The 22,877-nt window shown below is 36.2% G+C and overlaps 1 protein-coding gene across 1 annotated transcript; it reads right to left on the bottom strand.

Annotated features, from left to right (window-relative positions):
* Positions 1-1,356: 1,356 nt before the first annotated feature.
* On the bottom strand, positions 1,357-22,451 carry LOC122668778 (transcription factor MYB1-like). The gene is made up of 6 exons (XM_043865312.1): positions 22,426-22,451; positions 12,913-12,923; positions 5,713-5,881; positions 5,479-5,608; positions 4,934-5,391; positions 1,357-1,406 (listed from the first exon to the last, which is right to left on the bottom strand). The coding sequence occupies exons 3-6, from the start codon at positions 5,843-5,845 to the stop codon at positions 1,357-1,359; spliced, it is 771 nt and encodes a 256-aa protein (XP_043721247.1). The 5' UTR covers positions 5,846-5,881; positions 12,913-12,923; positions 22,426-22,451.
* Between the last annotated feature and the right edge of the window lie 426 nt (positions 22,452-22,877).

Raw genomic sequence — 22,877 nt, 5'->3', positions numbered from 1 at the left:
GTAGAGCAAGTCATGTGAGGAAGTTATGTGAAATTAGGGGTTTAAGTAGTGATGTGAAATTAAAGAATTTCTATGTGTCTGAAGTAGTAAATTAGTAGTTGTGTATACGTGGGAATGGTGGATGTTGTGTAGTTATCTAATTGTAATACTCATTCTAAAATTAATTATCTGTTGAGATTATCTTGAGAAGATGATTGGTAACCTCCAAATTAGATCGAGACGCCTGACTTTGCCTGTAAAATCAATCTTATATTTCTTTATTTGATCTCTTATCTTCTATTTCCGGATTTTAATCTTCTCCGGCGTCCTCATCTGCCATTGAGGTGCAGTGAGAGCTTGGTAGCTCGACAAGTGAAAGGTGCGACATCCAATGGTGTCGAGTTCGATTGGCCCAGTTTTTTTTTTTTTTTTTTTGAGTTTGGCACCATTGGATGTCACGAGTTCTCAGGTCCTCACTACACCTCATTGACAGATGAGGGTGTGTCAAGATCCTCTCTGGCCAAGGACATTTAACCACCAGAGTTGGTATCCCACCATCCATGGGGTGTGGTGGTGGTTAAATGTCAATGGATAGGATTTATTTTCTTTTTCTCAACCCATATTTTCTTCTTTTCTTTGCAAGATATTTGTATACGTAATAAAGGACTTCTTCATTCTCAAGTTTAACGTTTCCTCCAGGTAACAAGGAACCCTTGATCCCCTCCCCCTACTAGACCCCATTGTCCCTAAAGAAAATAATCTTCTTCAATTCCTTAAAATGTGCAGTGCAGTAATTCAGGGTGGAGATATCAACACCTGATAGCTCGGTGCTGAACTTGAGAAGAAGAAGAAAAAAAAACTGAAATCAATGAGCTCAGACCCTTGGATGTCCAAGTTGCCAGATGTTGACATCTCCACACTAAACCACCGCACTGCATACTTTTAGGGAATTGGAGAAGATTAAAATCCTAGTTAATAATGGACTATTAACTGTGTGTCTTCCGTACCAAGCAAAAAAACCAAATCAGGCACTTAAAAATTCCATCCAAAACCTAATCACATTCCTAAGCTACTAACCTAATAGATTCCTACCAAAAAAAAAAAAAAAACAAATAGATTAATAGATTAATAATCCATATATATATATGGGGCGCTGTTCTTTGTACCGTAGTGCAGCCTGTGCCTAAGCACATGGGGATGGGTGCAATGATCATCCTGCCCCCTTGTACAGGCTGCCCATGTATCTGGGCACAGGCTGCGTTGCGGCACAGAGAACATTCTCCATATATATATGACAATAAGAAAAATAAGCTGACGCCATACCATTCACCGACTTTAGTGATGTTGATTACTGGGTCTGGCTACTTGGGAATCACTTCACTTCACATTTATATGTTGTCTCACTTTCCATTCTTTTCTTCCTTTCCCTTCCCTTCTAAAACTATAACGATAAAATAATTAATACCAAAGAGAGAGAGAAAAAGAAAGGTAGTCTCTATCGTTCACTTATAACCGTGAATTTAGATTCAGCTTGAACGTTATATGCAACCCAAGTGGGGCCAGCTCTTGCTTGACCTAAACCGCCAAGACAGCATTGTCATTTGTCAATGTCTACAACGACTCCCACAAAAACAAAACAATAAAATCCTCTCTCTCTCTCTCTTGATCTAGACACAAATAATTGTAAACTCTGGACGGACAAAAAGAAAAGGAAAGGGGAAAAATAATCACGGGTGATCGCATATTCCTCAATTTAATGCGGGGTGCATTTAAAGGGGAAGTAATTATATAATATGAAAGGGATAAAATTCTTTGCAACGGGGCGCAGGATACATTCAGACACATTGGGGGTGGGTAAAATGATCGATCCACCCCTCCTAATGCCCGAAATCTCGCTCATGTCCTGCCTCATGTGTCTAGGCATAGGAATGTGTGTCCAATATAAAATTATGAATAAAGAGAAAAAAAAAATAAAAATAACAAAATATTGTTAGAGGGAAATACGTATTCTCCATAAATGGACAATTGTTGTAGTCCTGTAGATACGATGTAACTAACACATATAGGGCCCTAATGTGACAGTGTTAGTACTAAAGTGAATCTTTCAGGGTTTTGCTTAAATGAAAATGAAAATGAAGCAAACTTATGATCAAAACTTCAATTATCGTCTCTAATTAAAGTGAATTTTTAAGGGTTTTGCTTACCAATTGTAAGTAAATTCTCTAACCCCAATAGATAATTCTAATTTGTAGTAATAAATATATTTTTCTCCCCTCCCCTACTACTATAGTTGTTTTAATAGATTTTAAGAATACCTTAAGGAAAAGTAATTAATGTGATCAAGGCCTATATCCAATTCATCCTTGTTACCATGTATAGGAATTTTTTTGGGTTAGAAATATTATGTGTTAGATTCATACCTTAGTAATGATACTTGTTGAAGTTTCAAAGTTCAACTTAAAATGATCCCTGACCTATATTTTCTTTTGCCACTTGGAGAGGGGTTATTTGGTAAAATATTGTTTGATGTTAACCTTATCCATTTACCACATCTACTATCATGGTAATATTCATGGATTTTTTCACATTCATTTTAAAATTTTATATTAGGAAAATTGTGAATAATCAAGATATTTTAGAAAGTAATTGAGTCATTGTCAAACTTTATTATGAGAATTAAATGTCAATATTTGTTTAATATTTAGATCCATTTGGGTTACAAGTGAATTGAAGGAAAGTGGAAAAAAAATTTCATTAGTGAAGTGAAGTCAAATCCAATTAAAATAAATTAAAAAAAGAAATAATTCAAAGCAGGTTTTTTTAATATAAACCAAATTTATTAGAAAGGGAAGAAAAGAAATATATACAATCAAAAGGAGGCTAATGCGCGCATACGATAAACATACAAAAACAAAATCAAAACTACCAACGTCGAAGGCTATGCACGCGAGTGGGTCCATGAGGGAATACTTAGAAGCCACAAGGAAAACGTTCCTAGGAGAATTTTTTTTAAACTTCACTTCTAATGAAATGGACCTTTACATATACAATTAAGAAGTGTTTAAGTGTTAAGATAAATTTGATTTTTTTTTCAAAAGCCATAATTTTTTATGTATGAATATTTGTCAAAATTAGAAAAAAAAAATTTACCAAAAACAAAAAGAAGGAAAAAAAAAAATAAAAAAGAGACAAGAAGCCCCTAACTATGTATTTGATCCAATTGAATTATATGAAAAATAAAAGGCAATTCAAAGAAAAGAATTACATAAGCACAATTTCTCCTATTACTATTTTTAATTATAGGGGCACGAACGCGGCAACTCGAGGATTAGGATGTTTGTTTTGTCTTAGTGCGCGACAAATTTAAATTACAACATCTAAAAGAAAAAGAAAATTTTCTAAATTTTTGCATGGAAAACGTCGAAAATATTTAACCATTTCACGTACATAAATCGATTGATAACGTATTTATTTTTTTAAATGAAAAAAATATATTAAGACCCAATAGAAAAAAGGAGAATTACATCAAGAACCATGAAAATGACAGACAAAAAAAAAAAAAAAAAAGGCTTAACAAAGAAAAATTATATGAATGGATCACATATTTTCCATGGGTAAAACAAAGGAAAATTACAATGATAGAAATATCAAGACTAGTACTTCTCTTATGTAACTATAAATTTCAATTAAATTTACACTTAAAACCCATGATAAAAATAAGGAAACCCATGCAATGCCAATGGTCAACATCAAACCCTTGATATAGAGTCTCTAAAAAATATCTTTTTTCTTTAGCTAAACTTGGGTTGGGTTGAATGGAAAACGTAAGAGTAGTTGATGAACATTCATGTCATTAGCTAAAAATAATGTATTCTCTGCTATCAAACTTATCAATTGAGATAGTGACCAAATTAAATTGTCACAAAGATTTCATTTGGTTTTACTTTCCAACTCCATTGAGGTCATATTAGTCAAAGTCTTTATACAATATTAATTATGGAGCCACTTAGTTATGTTATGTTATGGTATATTAATGTTTTGTTTGTCTCTTCTCCTCCAAAAAGAATATCCATATTTACTTTTTGTTAACGAGGTATCTGTCACTCTTGTCTATCTATGGCTTCATCATTAAAGTTACACTGGAAAAAAGAAGATTGAAAATTAAAAGAAATATGAGAGACCATTAAAGAAAAAGGAAAACCCTTTTAGGCACTTGGTAAGGACTTACTACTATTATTATGTCTCCTTGAAGATTGATTAGCCATGCTAACTATGGTCCTCATCATCCAATTGGCCGGGCCCATTTTTTTTTCCAACCCCCATTACCCACTTTCCCAAATCCCTTGTGGGGGTTGAGGGTTGAGAGTTGAGAGAGAGAGAGAGAGAGAGAGAGAGAGAGCGAGAGAGAGAGAGAGAGAGAGAGAGAGAGAGAGCTGAGTGAAAGAGAAATATCATACTAAAAAGTTAAAATGGTTCTCCATGCTTAAGTAAGATAATTAAGGGATTGACTGTTACTTTATTGATATTATACACAAGATTAAAAGCCAAATATGATCTTGTAAGTAGAATTATACAAGCAAGACTCAAAGATTAAGACACAGATCTAAACTAAACACTAGTTTTAGGGTTGGGCTAGCTTGGGTAGTTGAAGGAAGTGTGTAATTAATTAAGTTACTAATCAAGACTACTACTAATAAAGATCTAATAAACTTCTCAGTCTTAATTTTGTCATTAGTTAATTATTCTCCTAACCAATCCTCATCTGCATCAAGAAAAGAAGCCAAAGACTTGAGATCAGAGACACAATCGTTTCCTGTCCAACCTTCCACTCCCATTTCTTCTGGGTATAGCAGATTTTCTTCAGAAGATGAAGAAACATGAAGATCCTTCTTGCTGTTGTCTCCATTGTCTCCATTGTTGTTTTTTAGGTTTCCATTAATGTCATTACCACAACAACCCTCATCATTGAAATGACAGAACTGAGAGAATTCAGATGAGTCAAGGAGAAGATCGGCAAAGCAGAATTCTCCCACATTTAAGTCCATCATTAAATCTGAAGATATAGAAGATGATGACTTATCTTCTTCTCCACATTGAATTCCTCCTACTTGATTGTGGTTTTGGGGTTGATGATGATCATCAGGTGTTAAGAAAACCTTCTTTGTACATCTCAATGCTTTGGTCCGAACCACACGTGAAGTAGAAGAAGAAGGTGGTGGTGATGATCTCTCCACTACAGTTGCCTTCTTCTTCATCATCTTCTTCTCTTTAGAGTTGCAATTTTCCTTAGAAGACAAAATGGTTGATGAGAGGGGGTGACCCTGTTGTACCTTCTTTCCTAAATTAGTATTCCAGTAATTCTTGATTTCATTGTCTGTTCGCCCTGGAAGCCTTCCGGCTATAAGTGACCATCTGCAAGAATAGAATTAAAAATCAAATTAAGAAACCAAAAGAGAAGAAGAAGAAGAAGAAGAAGAAGAAGAAGGAGAAGAAAAAAACCTGTTTCCCAAGAGCTTGTGGAGTCTGACAATGAGTTCTTCTTCATCATGAGTTATATTTCCTCTCTTGATATCTGGTCTTAAATAATTTAACCAACGAAGTCTGCAACTCTTTCCGCATCTCTTGAGACCTGCAGCATCAACAGTTTTAATTTCAGTGTCAGTGTATCTGAAATTAATTCACTTTCTGCAGTTTCAGTACTTGACAGAAAAAAGATTAATTTCTCAACTTTACCTGCTTTCTTGGGAAGGTTTCTCCATTTCCCTTCACCATGGATTTTAATGTAATCCGCCAAGATTTTATCTTCAAGAGCAGTCCAAGCTCCTCTGTTCAGACCCTCCTTAGCACAGCAAGGGCTTCTCCCCATTTGATAGAGAGAGAAAGAGATTGATTTTGCAAAACCAATTTCTCTTTCTTTCTTTCTCTCTCTCTCTCTCTCTCTCTCTCTCTCTCTGTGTTTCAAAGGGGGTGTGAGTGTATTGTGAGTGATTCTTCTTCTATTTAAGTTCACAAAGAGTGAGTGAGAGTCGTCAGTGATTTTTATACTGGGGCTGCTCCATATTTCTTATTATTTATTATTATTCTTTTGGTCATAACAAAGGTACAGAAATATTTATGGAATTTATTTATAAACAGTGTAAGCTTGGAGAGAGAATAGTTTTTGTGAGATCTAATCTAAGGCGGCCGGCCCCATTTAATTTCATAAGCATCAACGTGTTGGAATTAAAACCCGTTAAATTTTAAAACTGGGTTTTGGTTGCTTTGCTGAGGTCATGAGGAAGGGAATATATATTTCTATTTATTTACAAACAAATTGGTGTTTGATTTATTATTTTTAAAATATAGAAGGTGCTAAGGTCTCCTTTGATGTTTACATTAATTAAGAACCCAACACAGACAGCTCTTTACAGGGGCACACATTCATCTGCCATTCCTAATTATTGCTTCGATTCAAACTAACTTTCTGCCGCACTCTTGAAAGTTGGTTGAAGCCCCCACCCCCCACCCCCCACCTCTCTCTCATTTTTTTCTTAGCCTCCATTTCTCACTCCGTATGATTGGGAGCAAAACAAAAGGTTTGAAAAAGATAGAAAGGGGTTTAAAATGGATTCTAGAAGGGCCTCGTGGCATTGGTTAAGGCCTTTTTTACTGTTTTTCTTTTTCAGAAGGGCCTTGTCGCAAAAATTTGAAGTATTTCAAAGATTTCAATGATTTCATAGGAGCCAAACGAAACAACAACAGAAACAACGTTTGGCTCGAATGAAATCATGAGAACCTTTGAAATATTTCAAATTCTTGCCAATCAGCTATGGAAAGCTAAGCTACTTTCCTATGCGGGCAGTAGTTTTGGTCCGGTTAGTGTTGTAGTCCTCATATATTTTTTGATCACGAGCTTTTATTCTTTCATCTCCCAAAGCTAAGCTATTTTCTTATGCGTGATTTTTTGAATATCAAATTTATTCAACAAAGCACCAAGGAATACAAAACACATAGAAGGCAAGGACGGGGGAGGGAGGAGAAGATTTGGGAGTTAAATTGATCTAAAATAATAATGAGATTTCCATTTTCTTTCTGGAATTGTCTGAAAAGAGATGGGGGGGGGTGTTCTCTCTCTCTCTCTCTCTCTCTCTAGAGAGAGAGAGAGAGAGAGAGAGAGGAAGGGAGGTCTTACTGCTATCCCCGGCCATGTTTATCAAAAAAATAAATAAATAAAACCCTTTCACAACAATTTTAAATTATTAACTTAAATAGATATTTGGCTAGGATGAATCATGTGAGAATTTTAAATTATACATAAAATTTTTATGATGCAGCAGTTTGTGGTTGTTTTACATAACATGTTTGTTATTGAATCTTACAAAGTAGATATCCAGACTCTCTAAAATTGAAGATTCTCCTACATATTATGCAATGCTCACTAATGCTTCAATTCAAACTATTCAATCACAATTAATTCAGATAAGCCAATATAGGAGTTTTGATTGTAACATAATGTACGTGATCAATTGCATTTTATCATTAGCCTCATCCTTATGAAGTGTTGAGATGTTGGGAGTTATAGAATTATAGTCTTACATCATTATTTTAAGATCCTTAATTGGTGTATTTATATGTTTGAGGAGCTCTCTCTATCTAATGCCTTTGGTTTGGATTCTCCAATATAGCTTCAGAGTTTATGTCATTTTCTATGAATATAATTTATTGCAAAGAACCAGACAAAGAGAAGGGGGGGGAGGGGAGAGGAGAATATACAACAAGGCAGAGACCTAAGGAGGACCTAACCAACACCCTAACCACAAAAGATGTGGAACAAAGCCCGTAAACATATGAGTTGAATCTTTACATAGGAGAAAATAACCAAATATTTTTATTCTATAAATTAGATCAATTTGATTTCATTGATTACAATTTAAAAAAGTTAAACATGATTATAAAACATTTGCTGAATTTTTTAAGTAATCTATTTGAGCAATCCCCCAACCATATTTTATTAATACTTCAATACAAAAACTTTTTGTAGTGTATGGTTGTAAGACAAAATGCAATGCAAAAACTTAGAAAACACTTTTCAATCTATATTTGTATTTTTTTAAGGAAAATTTGATAGTATCTTGGTCAATTAGTCTATGTGGGTGGATTCTTTTACTCAATCAACCATTTTAAATAATGGTCCATTATCATATACAATAGTTTTTGAAAATTTATAAAAGGATAAGGAATTTTAACAAAATAGCCAAACAAAATAAATTTGTAAAAATATCATCTGGATTAATTGGTCATGATATGGTAGTAAACTAATAACTATTCTATTTTCATTCTTTAAGTCTGCATTTAGGACTCATCCAATTTAGGTCACTATACTCTTGCCTAGGTAACTAGTAGGTAATGTCAAAGTGCAAATTCCCTTTTTTGTGTGTTTTTGTTAAGAATCAGAATGAATATATTAATAGAAAAAAATTACAAAGACTTAATTTGAGCATACCCAGAGGATACAAGAACAAAAAAGGGAAAGGTTGGCCCTACCTTCGGCAATGCCATCAACAAGACCGGCCAACCCCAAAAAATTGAACTAGATAAAACAATATTTGGGAATTCCTAGGATATCCTTCCTGATCTCATTTTGAATGTGGAAAGGGAAAATAGTAACTAATCCAAATGATTCTGAAGTTGCAGCTTCCATAAAACACGGGATCTACACTGAGATTCTCTCTCTTCCCACAAAATATGGAGACACTTTGCTGGATGAATTCTTATGTATACCACCCTCTTATTGGTAGGATTACCCACTCTGGCATCGTAGGAAACCTCTATTATATATGGGGAGGGGATGGCATTTTTCACATTAAAATATGAAGAAAAAAAAAAGAAAAAGAAAAAGGAAGTGGTAAGGACTAATTAAAGAATAGAAAAAGGACCGCAGATCATGGTTCTAAGTATTGGTATTGTATCGCCTGTATTGGGCAATATGTATCGATTACGTCAATCATCGATACCGATACCGTGCTGATACCATATCAATAGTACGGTACGGACAAATGGTAAAATGGTCAAAAAATTTATTTTTAAAGGAATTTTAAGGGTAATTTTGTCCATTATAGTCAACCTAGGCCGATATTATATCGGTATCATATCGATTTTGTGTGTTATCGATACCTATTCCGATACCGTGCACTAAAACCATGCCGCAGATAGTCCAGCAGATTTTTTTTTTTTTTTTTTTTTGTTTTTCTAGATAAAGAGAGAGTCCAGAAGATGCGTATTGATGTATATTTGTTCTCCACTTCTCCACACCTTTTGTCGACTTCTGAGAGGTGTGGAGAACAAGTGTGTTACTTTTCGTTCGCTAAACATTTTTAACTTTGACTTTGAAATGTATGAGTCCGGTAAAGTAACAAAACAAGTGGAACAATAGACACCTGAGACTTGGAATCTCTGTGTATCGGTAGACATAAGGTGAGACAAAGTACACGGTGGTGTCACTATCGGGGACAGCCCGTTTTATCAAAATACCCTTATCAGGTATGTGTTCCCTGGTGCTGGCAAATTAGGGTTTCAAAAATTGGAATTGGTCCATTATTATCCTTACGTGCAGCGTAGTCGATCTCCATTTAATTTTTATTTTTTATTTTTTTATGTTTTTTTTATTATACTACTCAATGGTCTATATGCCAACTATAAGCTAAGAGAGAAGACTACGGCAAGCCAACAATCTACAATTAGTGGTTGTTTGCATTTAATTTAGGGTAAATTACACGTCATCCCTTGGTTTTTGAAAAAACTCAAATCACTCTTTGATTTAGACCCTAATATGAAACATTAGTCCCTATCATTACTTTTATGCTATTAAGTGATGATGTCAACCAGTTAAATTTAAATTCCTAAGCTACCCTTGACCAATATTAAAGATGAAGGAAGGGTAGTATTATAAATTTAATTCTAATGTTTCAGTACAAGGGTAAAATAGTCATTTCACACTAATAACTAACAGCAGACTACCACCGTTACTGTAGAGAGGGTGATTTGAGTTTTTTTTCAAAAACCAGGGGGTGACGTGTAATTTTACCCTAGAATTTATTTCAAGATTGCATATCGAAACCATTTAATTCATTATCACTGATTTCAGTAAGAAGTAAAAACCAGCTTTCGCTACCCATGTTATGCTAAGAATTATATATTTTGGGCTCCACTTAATTGGTATGCATTCTCATAATAGATTTTGAGAAACTAGAGAAGAATCATGTTTCAGAATGCGTCTAGCTAGACTAAGACTTCAACAAGTAAGAGTTACATTATTTCATAGATGAGTAATACTAGTCTTAATTTGATTTGAGACGTACGTGGATCATTAATGATATTGAATTTTTAACCATAGGATGATAGTATTAATCAACAGTTTTGACCACCCTCACCCCTAAAATCTTTAAATCTAATCCAACATCAAATCATATGAATGAAAGGGAAAATGCCCTCCCTTGCACGGCGCTATAATAAAGGAAATGGTTCTAATTTTGTCATCCACCCTCTAATTGCGTTATTTGTGGTATACTCTTTAAGTTAGCTTCCTGCGTTACAGAATATTCTTTCATCTTTGTTCTTAGGGAGATTAACAACATAGCTCACTTCTTGACAAAAAGGTACCATCAATGACTAGTAAGATTGTATATATATATGGATCCAATCCATTCCATGGCAGCACAAACTACTCATAAGCTTTGGACTCTTCATGATCTAATTATAGCAATAAATCTTTTTCTCATAACCTTCACGTTTCTCCCTGATGAAAGAGCATGTACTAACCCCGATTTGATGGCCGACGCTTCCCCCTGTAAGGATATTATTAAACTCCATTAATTGTCTTCGGTAGGACGAAGATCTGGTCACCTAGATGTTCACGAGCGATAACTCCAAACCAACCCAACCCAAATCTGAGTTCGGTGGAAAAGCAACATCACAATTGTACTTTGGATAGTTTATCAAATTACCCACACAATCTTTCGTTTAATTAAGCAAATTATCCAAGAATAAAAATGTGTATTATTGAAATACCCTAAATCCTCATCCGTGTACATTTTTAAATTGCGGGAAAAATATTTGAAGGAGCTGTTAATCGTGTGCACCACATCCATGCTATAATTATCTTTTTCTCCCTTGGACTTGTTATTGTCGTCTGTTGCACCCGTTCTTACGCGATTAATTATGTCTAACATATTTAGCAATGGTTGGAAGCAAAAATGTCAAAAAATGTACATCATAGAGATGGTAGAACAGACACGGTAATATGTATTTTAATAATTCATAATCTTTATCTTACTCAATCTAATTAAACGAACAATTGGGTTAGTTTTCTAATGTCTCATTCCATTTTGAGATTTAGATTTCCTGCACTCTTAGGCAAACATGAAATTAATACCTACATGGTATAGAAACAATTAACGTGTGGTGCAGACTTAATACATAAAAGGAAAGAAAAAGATGGGAACCTGAAATTTTGACTTAAAAGGCTGGTTTAAACGTTTAAGTTGTAATTAAGGCTGGTTTTCCAATTGTAATGATTTTATGGATGGATCCATTTTCGGTGAAGACCAAGAAAAACCCAATTGGAGCTCACCACCATGCTTAGGTTCAATAATAGCAATTAGTGACTTTATTACATTTACTTAAACATATCATTATTGAGTTGACATTATTAACTTACGTTTGCTCCCTTTATAGCCTACAATAAAGGCTAAAGTAATTAATTTACAAAGGAAAGTACATAAGAAATCCATATTAATTACCTTTATAAAAAAAATGTAAGTTTCTTTTCATGTTACACAAGAAGCAATAATTCTTATAGAAAGATAATTATGCTTAGTAATGAATAGTTTATAATGGAATCTTTGGACAATGTGATCTGTTCATATATTAAGTTCATTCTTATGATAGGGTAGATTCGAACACTTGCAAGTACAATAAGGTGTAAATGTGTTTAAATGGCGACAATGCTTTGATTTTATCTGATGGACTTGAAATTGCAAGCACAACAACTACCACGATCGACGTGTGGTTATAAGACTATTGGGTTTATTCTAGAAACTGACTTAAGAGGCCTTACTATAGGGAAATTTTGTGTGTCATGGTCACTAATTTTGTGATTCATTTAGTTTTTTCAGGGTAGGTGATTTATCTCTATCATTTTGATTGATCCCCTTAATGACAATCTATGGTGTTTACTTTGCATTTAGTTTATATTATTTTAATTCACTTTGAGTTGGTCAAATGATAAAAATAAAGCTTTGGAAATTAGTGCAAATAAGATTTACATTATTAAGAGAATAGTCTCACATCGGATATTCTAGAATCTTTTATCTCCTCATATACGAATCATTTCACCCGATATATGCCTCGAGCTTTTGGATTGAACATTAATTTACATGGTATTAAAATTAGACTAGGTTTTCTCCCTATTATTGAACTGCATCTGAATTGGCAAATGGGCTATCGAAACTATTTCTTAAACATCTAACAATGAAATTACCATTATCATTTTTCAAAGTAACATAACTTATTGGGCATTCCATAGATTCTCAAATGGACAAATCACACAAAAAGGCAGCCAATGTAAAACTAACACCACTAGGTTCTTTTTTACCTTTTAATATTCTATTATGTTTCGATTTCTTATAATTCTGTTTGAGAGAGAGCGATTTTGATTGATTGATTGATTGATTAATTGATTGATTTTGTTATTTTTAGTGATGGGCCCAGATTGTATTGAAGAAATTTTAAACTTTCAATGGCGCCAATTGGCAAATTCAGATGTGACCAAAGCTGATTTTGAAAGATGATGAGAATGGTGGAGTGGTGGGGTTTTCGTCGAGACTCACATTAAATGGGGTCTACTAATTGAAATATGCGGGACATATCACATACGTAATGCATCAAACATATTGACAACTGTCAGTGCTGATAGACGAAAAATAGGATTGTTTCTATTTGTAGGGAGATGAGTTTCTCACTTTCTCTTTCTTTTTCTTTTGGTGGATATCTGGTGTCGCACATATCTCGGTGCATATTTAGGGATGTGTGCAATACAGTCCAATGGTTGATAGTATTTTGGACGTATTGGGCTCCTTGGAGATGAGCTAAATTCTATTTCTAAGGATTGGGCTCTTCTCCAGGATGCCCAACACACCCAAGGAGCATCCAATCGTTGGGTTGTGTTGCACACATCCGTAGGTATGCACCGAGATGTGTGCGGCACAGCCCAACCCTTGGATACTTCTTGGATACACCCAGGACGTTGGCCTCCCTAGAGAGGAGCCGGATTGTAATGAGATTTTTTTATTTTTCATGAGAGAGAGTTCTCAGAGCAAGCTACATAGCTAGGGGAATCGTTATCCCCTCCAATTCGCTGCCCGCTCAAAATTCCTCCAATTCCTCACATAGAAGCGGAAATGACCACTATATCCCAGCCCAAACACACTGCCCAAGATGGGGTAGAGTGATCATTTCCGCTCCTATGTGAGGAATTGGAGGAAATTGAAGCGCACGGCGAATTGAAGGTGATAATTATTCCAGCTAGGGAGTGCATAAATAAAGAATAATGAAACAGTTTTAAATATAAGGACTAGAGAGTCATTTCATATAAAGATGAAAGAGGGAAAGATATTTCATATGGAAAATTTCTCATTGTTTTAGGAAAGTGAATTCTGCTGCAGATTATCTTGATAAGCTAATTGTAAAAAGAAGAGAGTCTTATCAGTTGGTTTGTAGCTTCCCCCAATATGTTAGAGAATGCTTATCGAATGATTTTATGAAACGGGTGAGATATCAATTCAGTTAGTATGAATTGTTCCCTACGTGGGTCAGTGTAACTTCTTCTATAATCGGCTCAAGAATTTGTTTTTTCTTTTTCATATACCACTGTGGTTACTGAATTCTAATAATAGACATGTCCATGTTCATGATTTCAAATGTTCAAATTCATATCTACTTTCCAAGACTAAACTTAAGATTCATGCCTTCTATTCTACCCCCAAAATAAAATTTTCATTATTTCTATTCTTTTATAAAGCTCCTCTTTTCTAAGATATCAAAACTATTCTTTTAATATGGCCTACATATGTGGAAAAGAAATTATTTGACTTATGATGTGTTGGTGCTTTTGGACTTAAATTTGACATGATGTCATGACCAATTGGGATGTGCCAAAAAGATGCCACTTGGAAGATTTGGTGCCGACTAAAACTTGGTGTCTATATTTATATGTAGAGGGGTGAGGGGGTATTTCCTGTTTGCTCCATTTCCGCAAGTTCTTCTAATAGATAGGAGTTTGGTTCCCTTATACGTACCAACAGGTGAATGTACATGTGAGAGTCAATCACATTTTAATTTGGTTTCTTTAAAAACCCCTTCTCCCTTTGTAAATGAAAAAAATAGGACAAGTGATTGGCTCTCACATGTATGTTCACCTGTTGCCTGTTGCTACGTCTAGATGATCCATATTCAATAAAGAGGGGAGGGGGGACCCCACTATTAGAGCAGGGGTAGGGTGGTCATTTCCGCACCCCCTTATTAGAGGACCTTGGGGAGTCAAATTCCGGGTGAGGGGTGAGGGGTGAGGACTACTACCTTTCATTAAATTGAAAGTTAAGTAGAGACTGCAGAGAGTTGTTGGGTAAGCAATAGTTTTAGTTTCTAGAAAGGAGTCATAATCATGGGGTTAGGGTTAATTCTAGCTGGTGCGTAGATAATCAATGACTGTTCAGACTTGGAGAGGCAATACCCAAAGCAAATAGACATTTATAATTGACATTTTCAAACATTTGTTTCGTAGGAACAGGAATTTGGTTAAGCCAACTCAGTTTAATTTTTTCCATTTGTAGTGTAGTCTTTTTCAATTACTTGAAGGATCTGCAATTGAAATTAGACTCGGACCCATTAAGACTATTGGAGTAAAAAGTAGAGACTTTGATCAATAACTTAAAAGGTTCTACATGCTTTGGTGACCACGCCAGTGGGTATTTTATGTAAACTTAGAGAAAGGGTTCTTTGAACAAGTGGTATTGAGGAGCGCATCAATGAGGTATGACAAAATGATATTGTATATAAGAGGGTAATGAAGTCATTTCATGTGAGAAGGAAAGTAATTGTTGGAATATGTAATCCAGAATAACATGAGGGGTATTCTGGTCTTTTTGGGATAATTTTATTCTTCTTATATTATTAAGTTTATGTCAGCTATGTGGGTTTTAGTCCCACATCGCCTAGTTTAGTCTTTTTATAATTTCTCCTTTATTATAAATAGAGGGGCTTACCTATCAATTAAATAAGGAAAAATATCATCCCCCTCCCCTCTAAGTTTGCCTAATATCAATCCAGTACCCAAGTTTTGAAAAATATCTTCCCCCTCTTCCTACTTTATAAAGATTATATCAACCATACCTTAACCGTTAAAAAACTCCATTAAGTGATATCTAATTTTTCTAAAACCCCAGATTACCCTTAGTAATTTTATTCCAATTTTACCTTCTTCAACCCAAAACCCCATTTCCTCTTCTTCCTCTCTACGTTTGTTCTTCTTCTTCTGCCAACACCACCATCATCGTCACCGCTGCCGCCACAAATCCTCTTCCACCACCACCACCACCACCGTCGAACCCCATTTCCATCTTTTAACCCAGCTCCTCCATCCTTCTCTTGGACTGGATATTACCCATCTCTTTCTCCACACGAAACTGAAACTCAAGCCCACATCTCCATCTCCAATCTTCTTCCCGCCTTTCTTCTTCTTCTTCTTCTCCAAACACCCTAACCGAACCCATCTCTCTTTTCCTTCAATTAACCAAATTTATCATCACACCGTGACCCACTTCCTTTCCAAAACCCAAAAAAACGATACCCAAAATTCTGGAATCCAAAATTTGCAGGTTTCGGGTGATTTCAGATAGCAGCCAAGATATTGTTCTGATGCCCACCAAACTAAGGTCGAAGGTTACCTAGGAGATGCTCTTTGATGTCCCAAAAGTTGGGGCTGAACATGTTACAAAATCAGATTTAAGTAACAAATCAAACCACGCTGAAATAAATAGAAAAACAGAGAATCCGTTGGTTTGTTAAAACTGAAATTAAGCTTTGGAGATTTGATTTCTGTTATCTTTTATCATTCAACCATCCACAATCACCCCAACTTCCGCCTTTCACCTTCCACCCTCCACCCAACTTCTATTTGGCTTCTCATTTCCATCTCCTTACCTTATCTCTTCCCTACCTTCTTCCTTATTTTCTTTCAACCCGGACCCTTGTACATATCGATATGTCACTTTAACAGAATTAGAATTTGAACTCAGGATTCAAGAGATTTACTTTAACACACTCAAAGAGACATGGATGAGCTTAAGAATCCCATCGAGTGGAGATAATACAACAAGGGATAAATTCTGAAAATTTCAAGTTAAACAGATGAATATATTCTAAGATATGCCAATTCTTGATATAGGGATCAGATGTAGAGATATATCAGCATAGACCAAACCTAATCTCAGACCAGCCTTCAACTATTGTCGAGTAGCCCTTCTAGTTTGATCTCCAAAATTGCAGCAACAGTTATCATTCACCCATGATTTTGGAGGCTGCCGGCCCTCCTTTTGGCCACCACAAGGGGCGGCGGTGGGTGAATTGAAACCCTAATAGGGTTTTTTCCCTGTATGTCGATTTGGGGAAGACGATGGGGAATATTCTTCGCCTGATTCCCTCAATATAATTAAAAGAAAAAGGTTTTCTTTAAGTTAAGTAATTGGAATTTACTAACGTGCACTGCTGAGAAGGTGCTAATGTGTGCCAGGGTCGGGTTGGTGGATCGACCCATTAACTCTAATTTAAAAGGGTAATATTGACTTTTCATATGCTATTTTAACAGAGTTAGTCATTTAGGGTACGGTTGATAGTAACTTTATAAAGTAGGGGCGGGGGAAGATATTTTTCAAAACTTGAGTACTGGATTGATATTAGGCAAACTTAGAGGGGAGGGGGATGATATTTTCCCATTAAATAATTCAAATATTACAATTTCTATCTTCTATTCTCTCTTTTCTCCTCTCTAAAGTTACTGGTTACAGGTCCTAGGTTTTCTACATGGTATCAAAGCAAGGCAACCAGTGACTGATTCTCTCTAAGATTGTCGGTTTGGGAGTCGTTTCAAGATTCTTCGATTTATGGAGAAACCCTAGTTCATAAAAGAAGGAGAACTAAGGTTTCGTTTTGGTTTCATATTGGTTTCTTCTTCTGGTTGTTTTAGCACCGTAGACTATCATTCTTGGTCTGCATCTGTTGCTACTGCTATCGACATGCTATTAGGGAATATTGTCGATTGAACTAGTTTTTTTTGGAGCTTCGAATCTGCTATCGTTTTCTGCTGCTGCTGCTATGTTCGACTTCTCCATGGGTATTGCAAACTGTTGCTCGAGTTTACTTCTGAGTCAAAGATTATTGATTTGATTCACTACTTCCGATCATATTTGCAGACGATAGTTGAGGAATATCGATTTCCTTCGATTGTACTGATAGGGCTGTGGTTCTGCTGAATTGAAGATTGGTGTTATCTCTTCGATTTGCTGATTGCTACCTCAAGTCGATGCTTTTGCCGCTGTCGATTCTTTGAATCCACCTCCTTTTCGCCTCTGACTGCCGCTGCTATGGCTCTGGTATTAACTGGATCGAAGGATTGGTCGATGGTTGCATCGATTCTGCCCAGATTTTTGAATCAATTCTGTCCAGCAACTGGGAGATTGTAGATTGGAATTTCTACTAGTTCTTCCTTTTTGAAGATCGATCAAGTCTCTTTTTTTTCTGGAAATCACAGCTTGATTCTTTTGAATGGCCATGAAGTTCCTGCTTTGTTCTTCGAATCTCAGGATTCCTTTTCCACTGGATTTGTTGGTTCTGTTGAGTCGTAAGGAAGAAGATAGCATTCTTCATCAATGGGTCCTGGTTACCGCCTCCTCTCTCTGGCTCTCGGTTGCACTGTTGCAATAGCCATGGTTTTCTTCTTCTTGTGTGAAGGTCTCAAACTCCCTGGTTTTCACTCCAGGTGGTGTCGTGAGGAAGAAGACTTCCTCTACAAAATGCTAGAATTGCTGGAATACGATGATTGCTTTCCATATTCCTATCCTTTATTTCCTTCTTTGAGTTTTCCATTTATGACCCTCTCATTAGCACCAAGTCACTCATGTCCTTATTTTACTTCTTATTTCAAGATTACCCTTTTGCCTTGGGTGGTATTTGTAATTAGATTTCATCTAAATTACAACTATGCCATCCCTTTTTTAATTGTGTTATTTACAATTCTGCCATTCCCCTTGTAAAATTCTGGTTATTTACGAAACTGCCATTATTTTTTGATACATTCCCCTATTTGACTACCCAATTGACCCTTAAAAATTTTGGTTTATTATCAGTGTGCCCTTTGGCTTGGATTGTATTTAAAAGTGAATTTTCACCAAATTACAGCCATGCCATCTTTTTTTTCAACACCTTTCTCTTTCAATAATTCTAATTTCCTTCATATCCCATACCTTTGGTATTTATCCATAACATCTTTGGAAACTTCTGGTAAATTATAATTTTGCCATTCCTTTCTTTTTACTTACCCATGGTACCTTTGGAAAATTCTGGAATATTATGTTTTTGCCCTATTTCTTACATCATCTCTATTATGTCCACGTGTACTACACGTGAGGAGGGGGGATTATGTACAATACACCTGCAGACATTGCAGAATGCAAAACTTGCAGGAACATTGGTGCAAAACATAGAAGACCAGTTTTCTCCACCATTGCCATTGGATATCTTTCGTTATTGGGTTGAGTTTGCCGTAAGGGGGAGATTGAAGTATTGAAGAGTACTGAAGATATTTGGTTGTTGCCTATTTGAGGACTTTCAGTTGGATTGATACAGTATTTTTTCCATTGACTGATTCAGTTTGTTTTCGCTGCTTGCTGCTCTAGTTATTTCACTTCAAGATTCTAAATCACTATGACAATCTGAGATTCATCACTGGATAGCTATTGAAGATCGTTGAAAGCTGCCTTTTTTGGAAGACATTCCAGTCCCAGTTTGCTGATCATGTCTGCCTAAGTTTTGAAGATCTATTTTTTCAAATTCTTGAAGGTTTATTTGGGAGCTGCATTCATATTTCAAGCTGGATTCTGCTGCAATTTAATTTTTTTCCATTTTGTTCAAGTTGGGTATTAGTACCTTGTATGCGCCAACTTGAAGGGGAGTGTTAGCATTATTATGGAGTTCTTTTTTTATTTAGTTCAAACTGGATTTTTCTTCTTCTCTTATTGGTATAATCCAACTTGAGGGGGAGTGTTGGAATATGTAATCTAGAATACCATGGAGGTATTCTGATCTTTTTGGGGTAATTTTATTCTTCTTATATTATTAAGTTTATGTAGGCTATGTGGGTTTTAGTCCCACATCGCCTAGTTTAGTCTCTTTGTAATTTTTCCTCTATTATAAATAGAGGGGTTTACCTATCAATTAAATAATTCAAGTATTACAACTTGTATCTTCTATTCTCTCTTTTCTCCTCTCTAAAGTTACTGGTTACAGGTTCTAGGTTTTCTACAGTAACAAGTATTACCCTTGGGGCTCAGAGAACCTTTCTCTTAAATTTATTTCTATTCTATTTGAATTCAATCGGAATATTTTTTTGATTCAAAGAAAAGACAGGAAGTTCTCCCTTTTGAGTCTCATTATATTATTTTTATCTTTATTAATTAATAAAATTTTGATACTAATCTCTTTTCTTGGCCATTATCTCCTTCCTTTAGTTACCAAAATAGTAGAGAGTGACGGAAACTAATTTATTGTACCTAGATCTACAAGATTGCTGAGTAAAAAACACAAAAAAAAGAATTGAAGATATGAGAAAAACTTTATCCCTTTTTTAGAATCCTTTTTTTTAGCCTTTTTAGTTGATTCTTTTATTTCCAGTCAATCGGGATTGGAATTACATCGGAATCCATGGAGGCCGACCTTATTCTTGATTCTGATTTTTAAAACCTTGTTCGGTAATGATCTTTTACCTTTTTTTTTGTCTTTTCTTTTTTAATAATAGAAAAAAGCACATGCATAATGCAAGCCAAAGAAAGATACAATATACTACTATATTCAAAAGCCTAAGTGGGTAATCTAGGGAAATTTATCCTTTCAAGTGCGGTCCAATACACCACACTTAAGAATTCAACCGTCCACCCAACACTTGAGAGAAAGAAAATCCATAATCTATTACCAATGCTTACAACATCTTGGAGGCAAACTCCGGAAAGAACCCAAAAAAAAAAAAAAAAAAAAAAGCTTTCAATATAATATTTTGAATTCTCCTTTATATATAATAATATTGAATTGAGGTTGACGTGCAATATAACACCGAAAAAGGGGAATTATTGACTCAATTATTTGCTAAGAAAGTGAAATGATTTTCAAACATAACACATGAGTGATTTTCCTCCCCCCCATTCTTTGTTGCTTTTTGGGGATCCCATAATTAGCTTTCATTGGATGCTTTATTTACTTAACCATAGAAGCCTCCTTAGTGTCTTAGGTTTGAAATTTGGGTCTCGAGATGATGTTTTTAATTTTTTATCAAGGTTAAATTACACGTCATCCCTTGATTTTTTTAAATGAAATTCAAATTACCCCCTGTATTAAACCCCAATATGACAAATTAGTCTCTACGTAAAGTTTGTTCTATGATGTTAAGTGATGATGTCAGCTAATTAAATAAAATTAAATCCTTAAACTATTCTTGACATTCAAATATAGATTTTGAAGAATAGTATTATAAATTTAATTCTAATGTTTTAGAACAAGGGTAAAATAATCCTTTCACACCAATAACTAACATCAGACTAACACCGTTACTGTAAAAGAGGACGGATGAGTATTTTCAAAAATCAATAAATAACTTGAGTTTCGTTTGAAAACCAGAGGGTGACATGTAATTTACCCTTTGATCAATTGGTGAAACATGAATCTTCTAGATATCGCATATTCTTTAGCTTCTTCTTCTTCAATTCCCTTGGCATTAAACCACATACATGAACCTATGTAGTGGGGTGGGGTCTAGGGTGTATCTTAATTTGTCAAAGCTCATGAACGTGTCACAATCTCAAGTAAGTGACAGAAATCGATCCACGTGGCATAGATGACACATGAGATAGTGTGCGCCATGTCAGAGAGGCTTTGATTGCTTCCTAATGTATAAGGCTCAATAATGAAGGCTGAGACTTCAATGTATCTCTAATTTGTCATTTAAATTTTTTTGGAGTTCTTGGGACTATAAGTGCATTCAAATAATTGATGTAGATCAGTAGATTTTGGTAATTAATAGGTTCAGCTCCGCGTGATATATATAGTCTATAGAAGAAGAAGTAAGAGCCCCTCTTTGCTAGCTCGTGAATACGATGCCGCCCGTATCTCTGTCCCTGTCTCCCTTTCCATGTCAATCCAAAGTGTTGAAAAGTCAAAATTTTGGGTTGTGGCCTTGTGGGGATGGGAGGATCTCTGAGTTGGTGATATAAGCCCGATACATCCAAGATTCATTGGATTAATCGGCGGCCGCCACATGTCACAGGGTGACCCGCTCCAGAACCAAGGGGAACGAACCAGGGTCCCACCACCCGATCGCGGCCAGCACCCAGGTGCGGCCTCACCCAGGCGCGGCCTGCACCCAGCGGCCACCACTCAGGCGCGGCCTCACCTAGGCGCGGCCACACCCAAGCGGCCTCTCACCCAGGCACAACCCCACCCAAGCGCGGCCACACCCAGGCGCGGCCTCACCCAGGCACGGCCACCACTCAGGCGCAGCCTCACCTAGGCGTGGCCACACCTAGGCGCAGCCTCTCACCCAGGCGCAGCCTGCACCCAGGCACGGCATCGTGGACACAGACGTGAGGTGCACGGACATCGGGACTACTCATCTATGACCCGATCATATCACTACAGACTCATGTCACCACCAGGACTCTAGGCCACCGTTTAGAAGTCATGTCACCCAGACGGATTCAAGCACCAATGACGTTATCACCACACACGGGTATCTATCCACCAAGGATCTTGATACCACCAGGACACCCCCTCCCGCGGGGAGATGGCCAATCAGGATAGAGCCCCGTTACCCAGGGCATCTATTCACTCAACGGCACAATCGCCATCAAACTGGGACTCTCCACACTGCCATACACTACTATAAAAGGCAAGGTACACAACCCCATCAAAGGACATCTAAACTCATACTGAATAATCACTATTCATCTATTTGCTCAGGAGATCTAACTTTGGCATCGGAGAGCCCTAGGCCAGAACCACACCGGTTCTCTCTGTTGACCCCTTGGTCCACTTGCAAGTGACGGCACTCGCAGGACCGCTCGACGATTTCTTGACGCAACAAAGCCAAAGCTCTCTCTCTCTCTCTCTCTCTCTCTCTCTCTCTCTTCGCCCCCTATTGACGAACCGGGTGTCTTCTTTATTGGCCGCCTCTCCACCTCATCTGCTCAAAGAACACTCTCCATCTTACACGAGTGATGTTTGCACGCACAAGTATCGCCTTGGGTGGAATTTGCGCTTTTCCATGGGAGCAATGCGATACTTTCACACACTTCTGTGTCTAGACACAAAAGCCACGCAAGCCATGTGGCAATGAAATAAGTCTTTTAGAGGGTTTTTTAAGGGGGCATAAAACTCATAAATTTTAAACATCAGATCAGACAGGATAGTTAGAGTTCAATCTAACCATAGAACTACCTAGGATTAATATCACATCATATTGTTTGGTTTCAAAGAACTGTTTGAATAAATTAAATTATTTTCTTCATTTTATGTGTTTAGTTTTTTTTTTTTATTACTATGGA

This window comes from Telopea speciosissima, chromosome 7 (assembly GCF_018873765.1).
Source record: "Telopea speciosissima isolate NSW1024214 ecotype Mountain lineage chromosome 7, Tspe_v1, whole genome shotgun sequence".
NCBI classification, from domain to species: domain Eukaryota; kingdom Viridiplantae; phylum Streptophyta; class Magnoliopsida; order Proteales; family Proteaceae; genus Telopea; species Telopea speciosissima.
The sequence above is the reverse complement of the archived record's forward strand: the minus strand, read 5'-3'. Positions and strand labels throughout refer to the sequence as shown.

What these genes read in the sequence shown, in the direction of transcription:
- LOC122668778 (XM_043865312.1), bottom strand. Translation starts at nt 5,845, where the DNA reads ATGGGGAGAAGCCCTTGCTGTGCTAAGGAGGGTCTGAACAGAGGAGCT. An exon ending in AAACCTTCCCAAGAAAGCAG is followed by an intron (nt 5,609 to 5,712) that starts GTAAAGTTGAGA and finishes TTGATGCTGCAG; the next exon opens with GTCTCAAGAGATGCGGAAAG. An exon ending in CACAAGCTCTTGGGAAACAG is followed by an intron (nt 5,392 to 5,478) that starts GTTTTTTTCTTC and finishes CTATTCTTGCAG; the next exon opens with ATGGTCACTTATAGCCGGAA.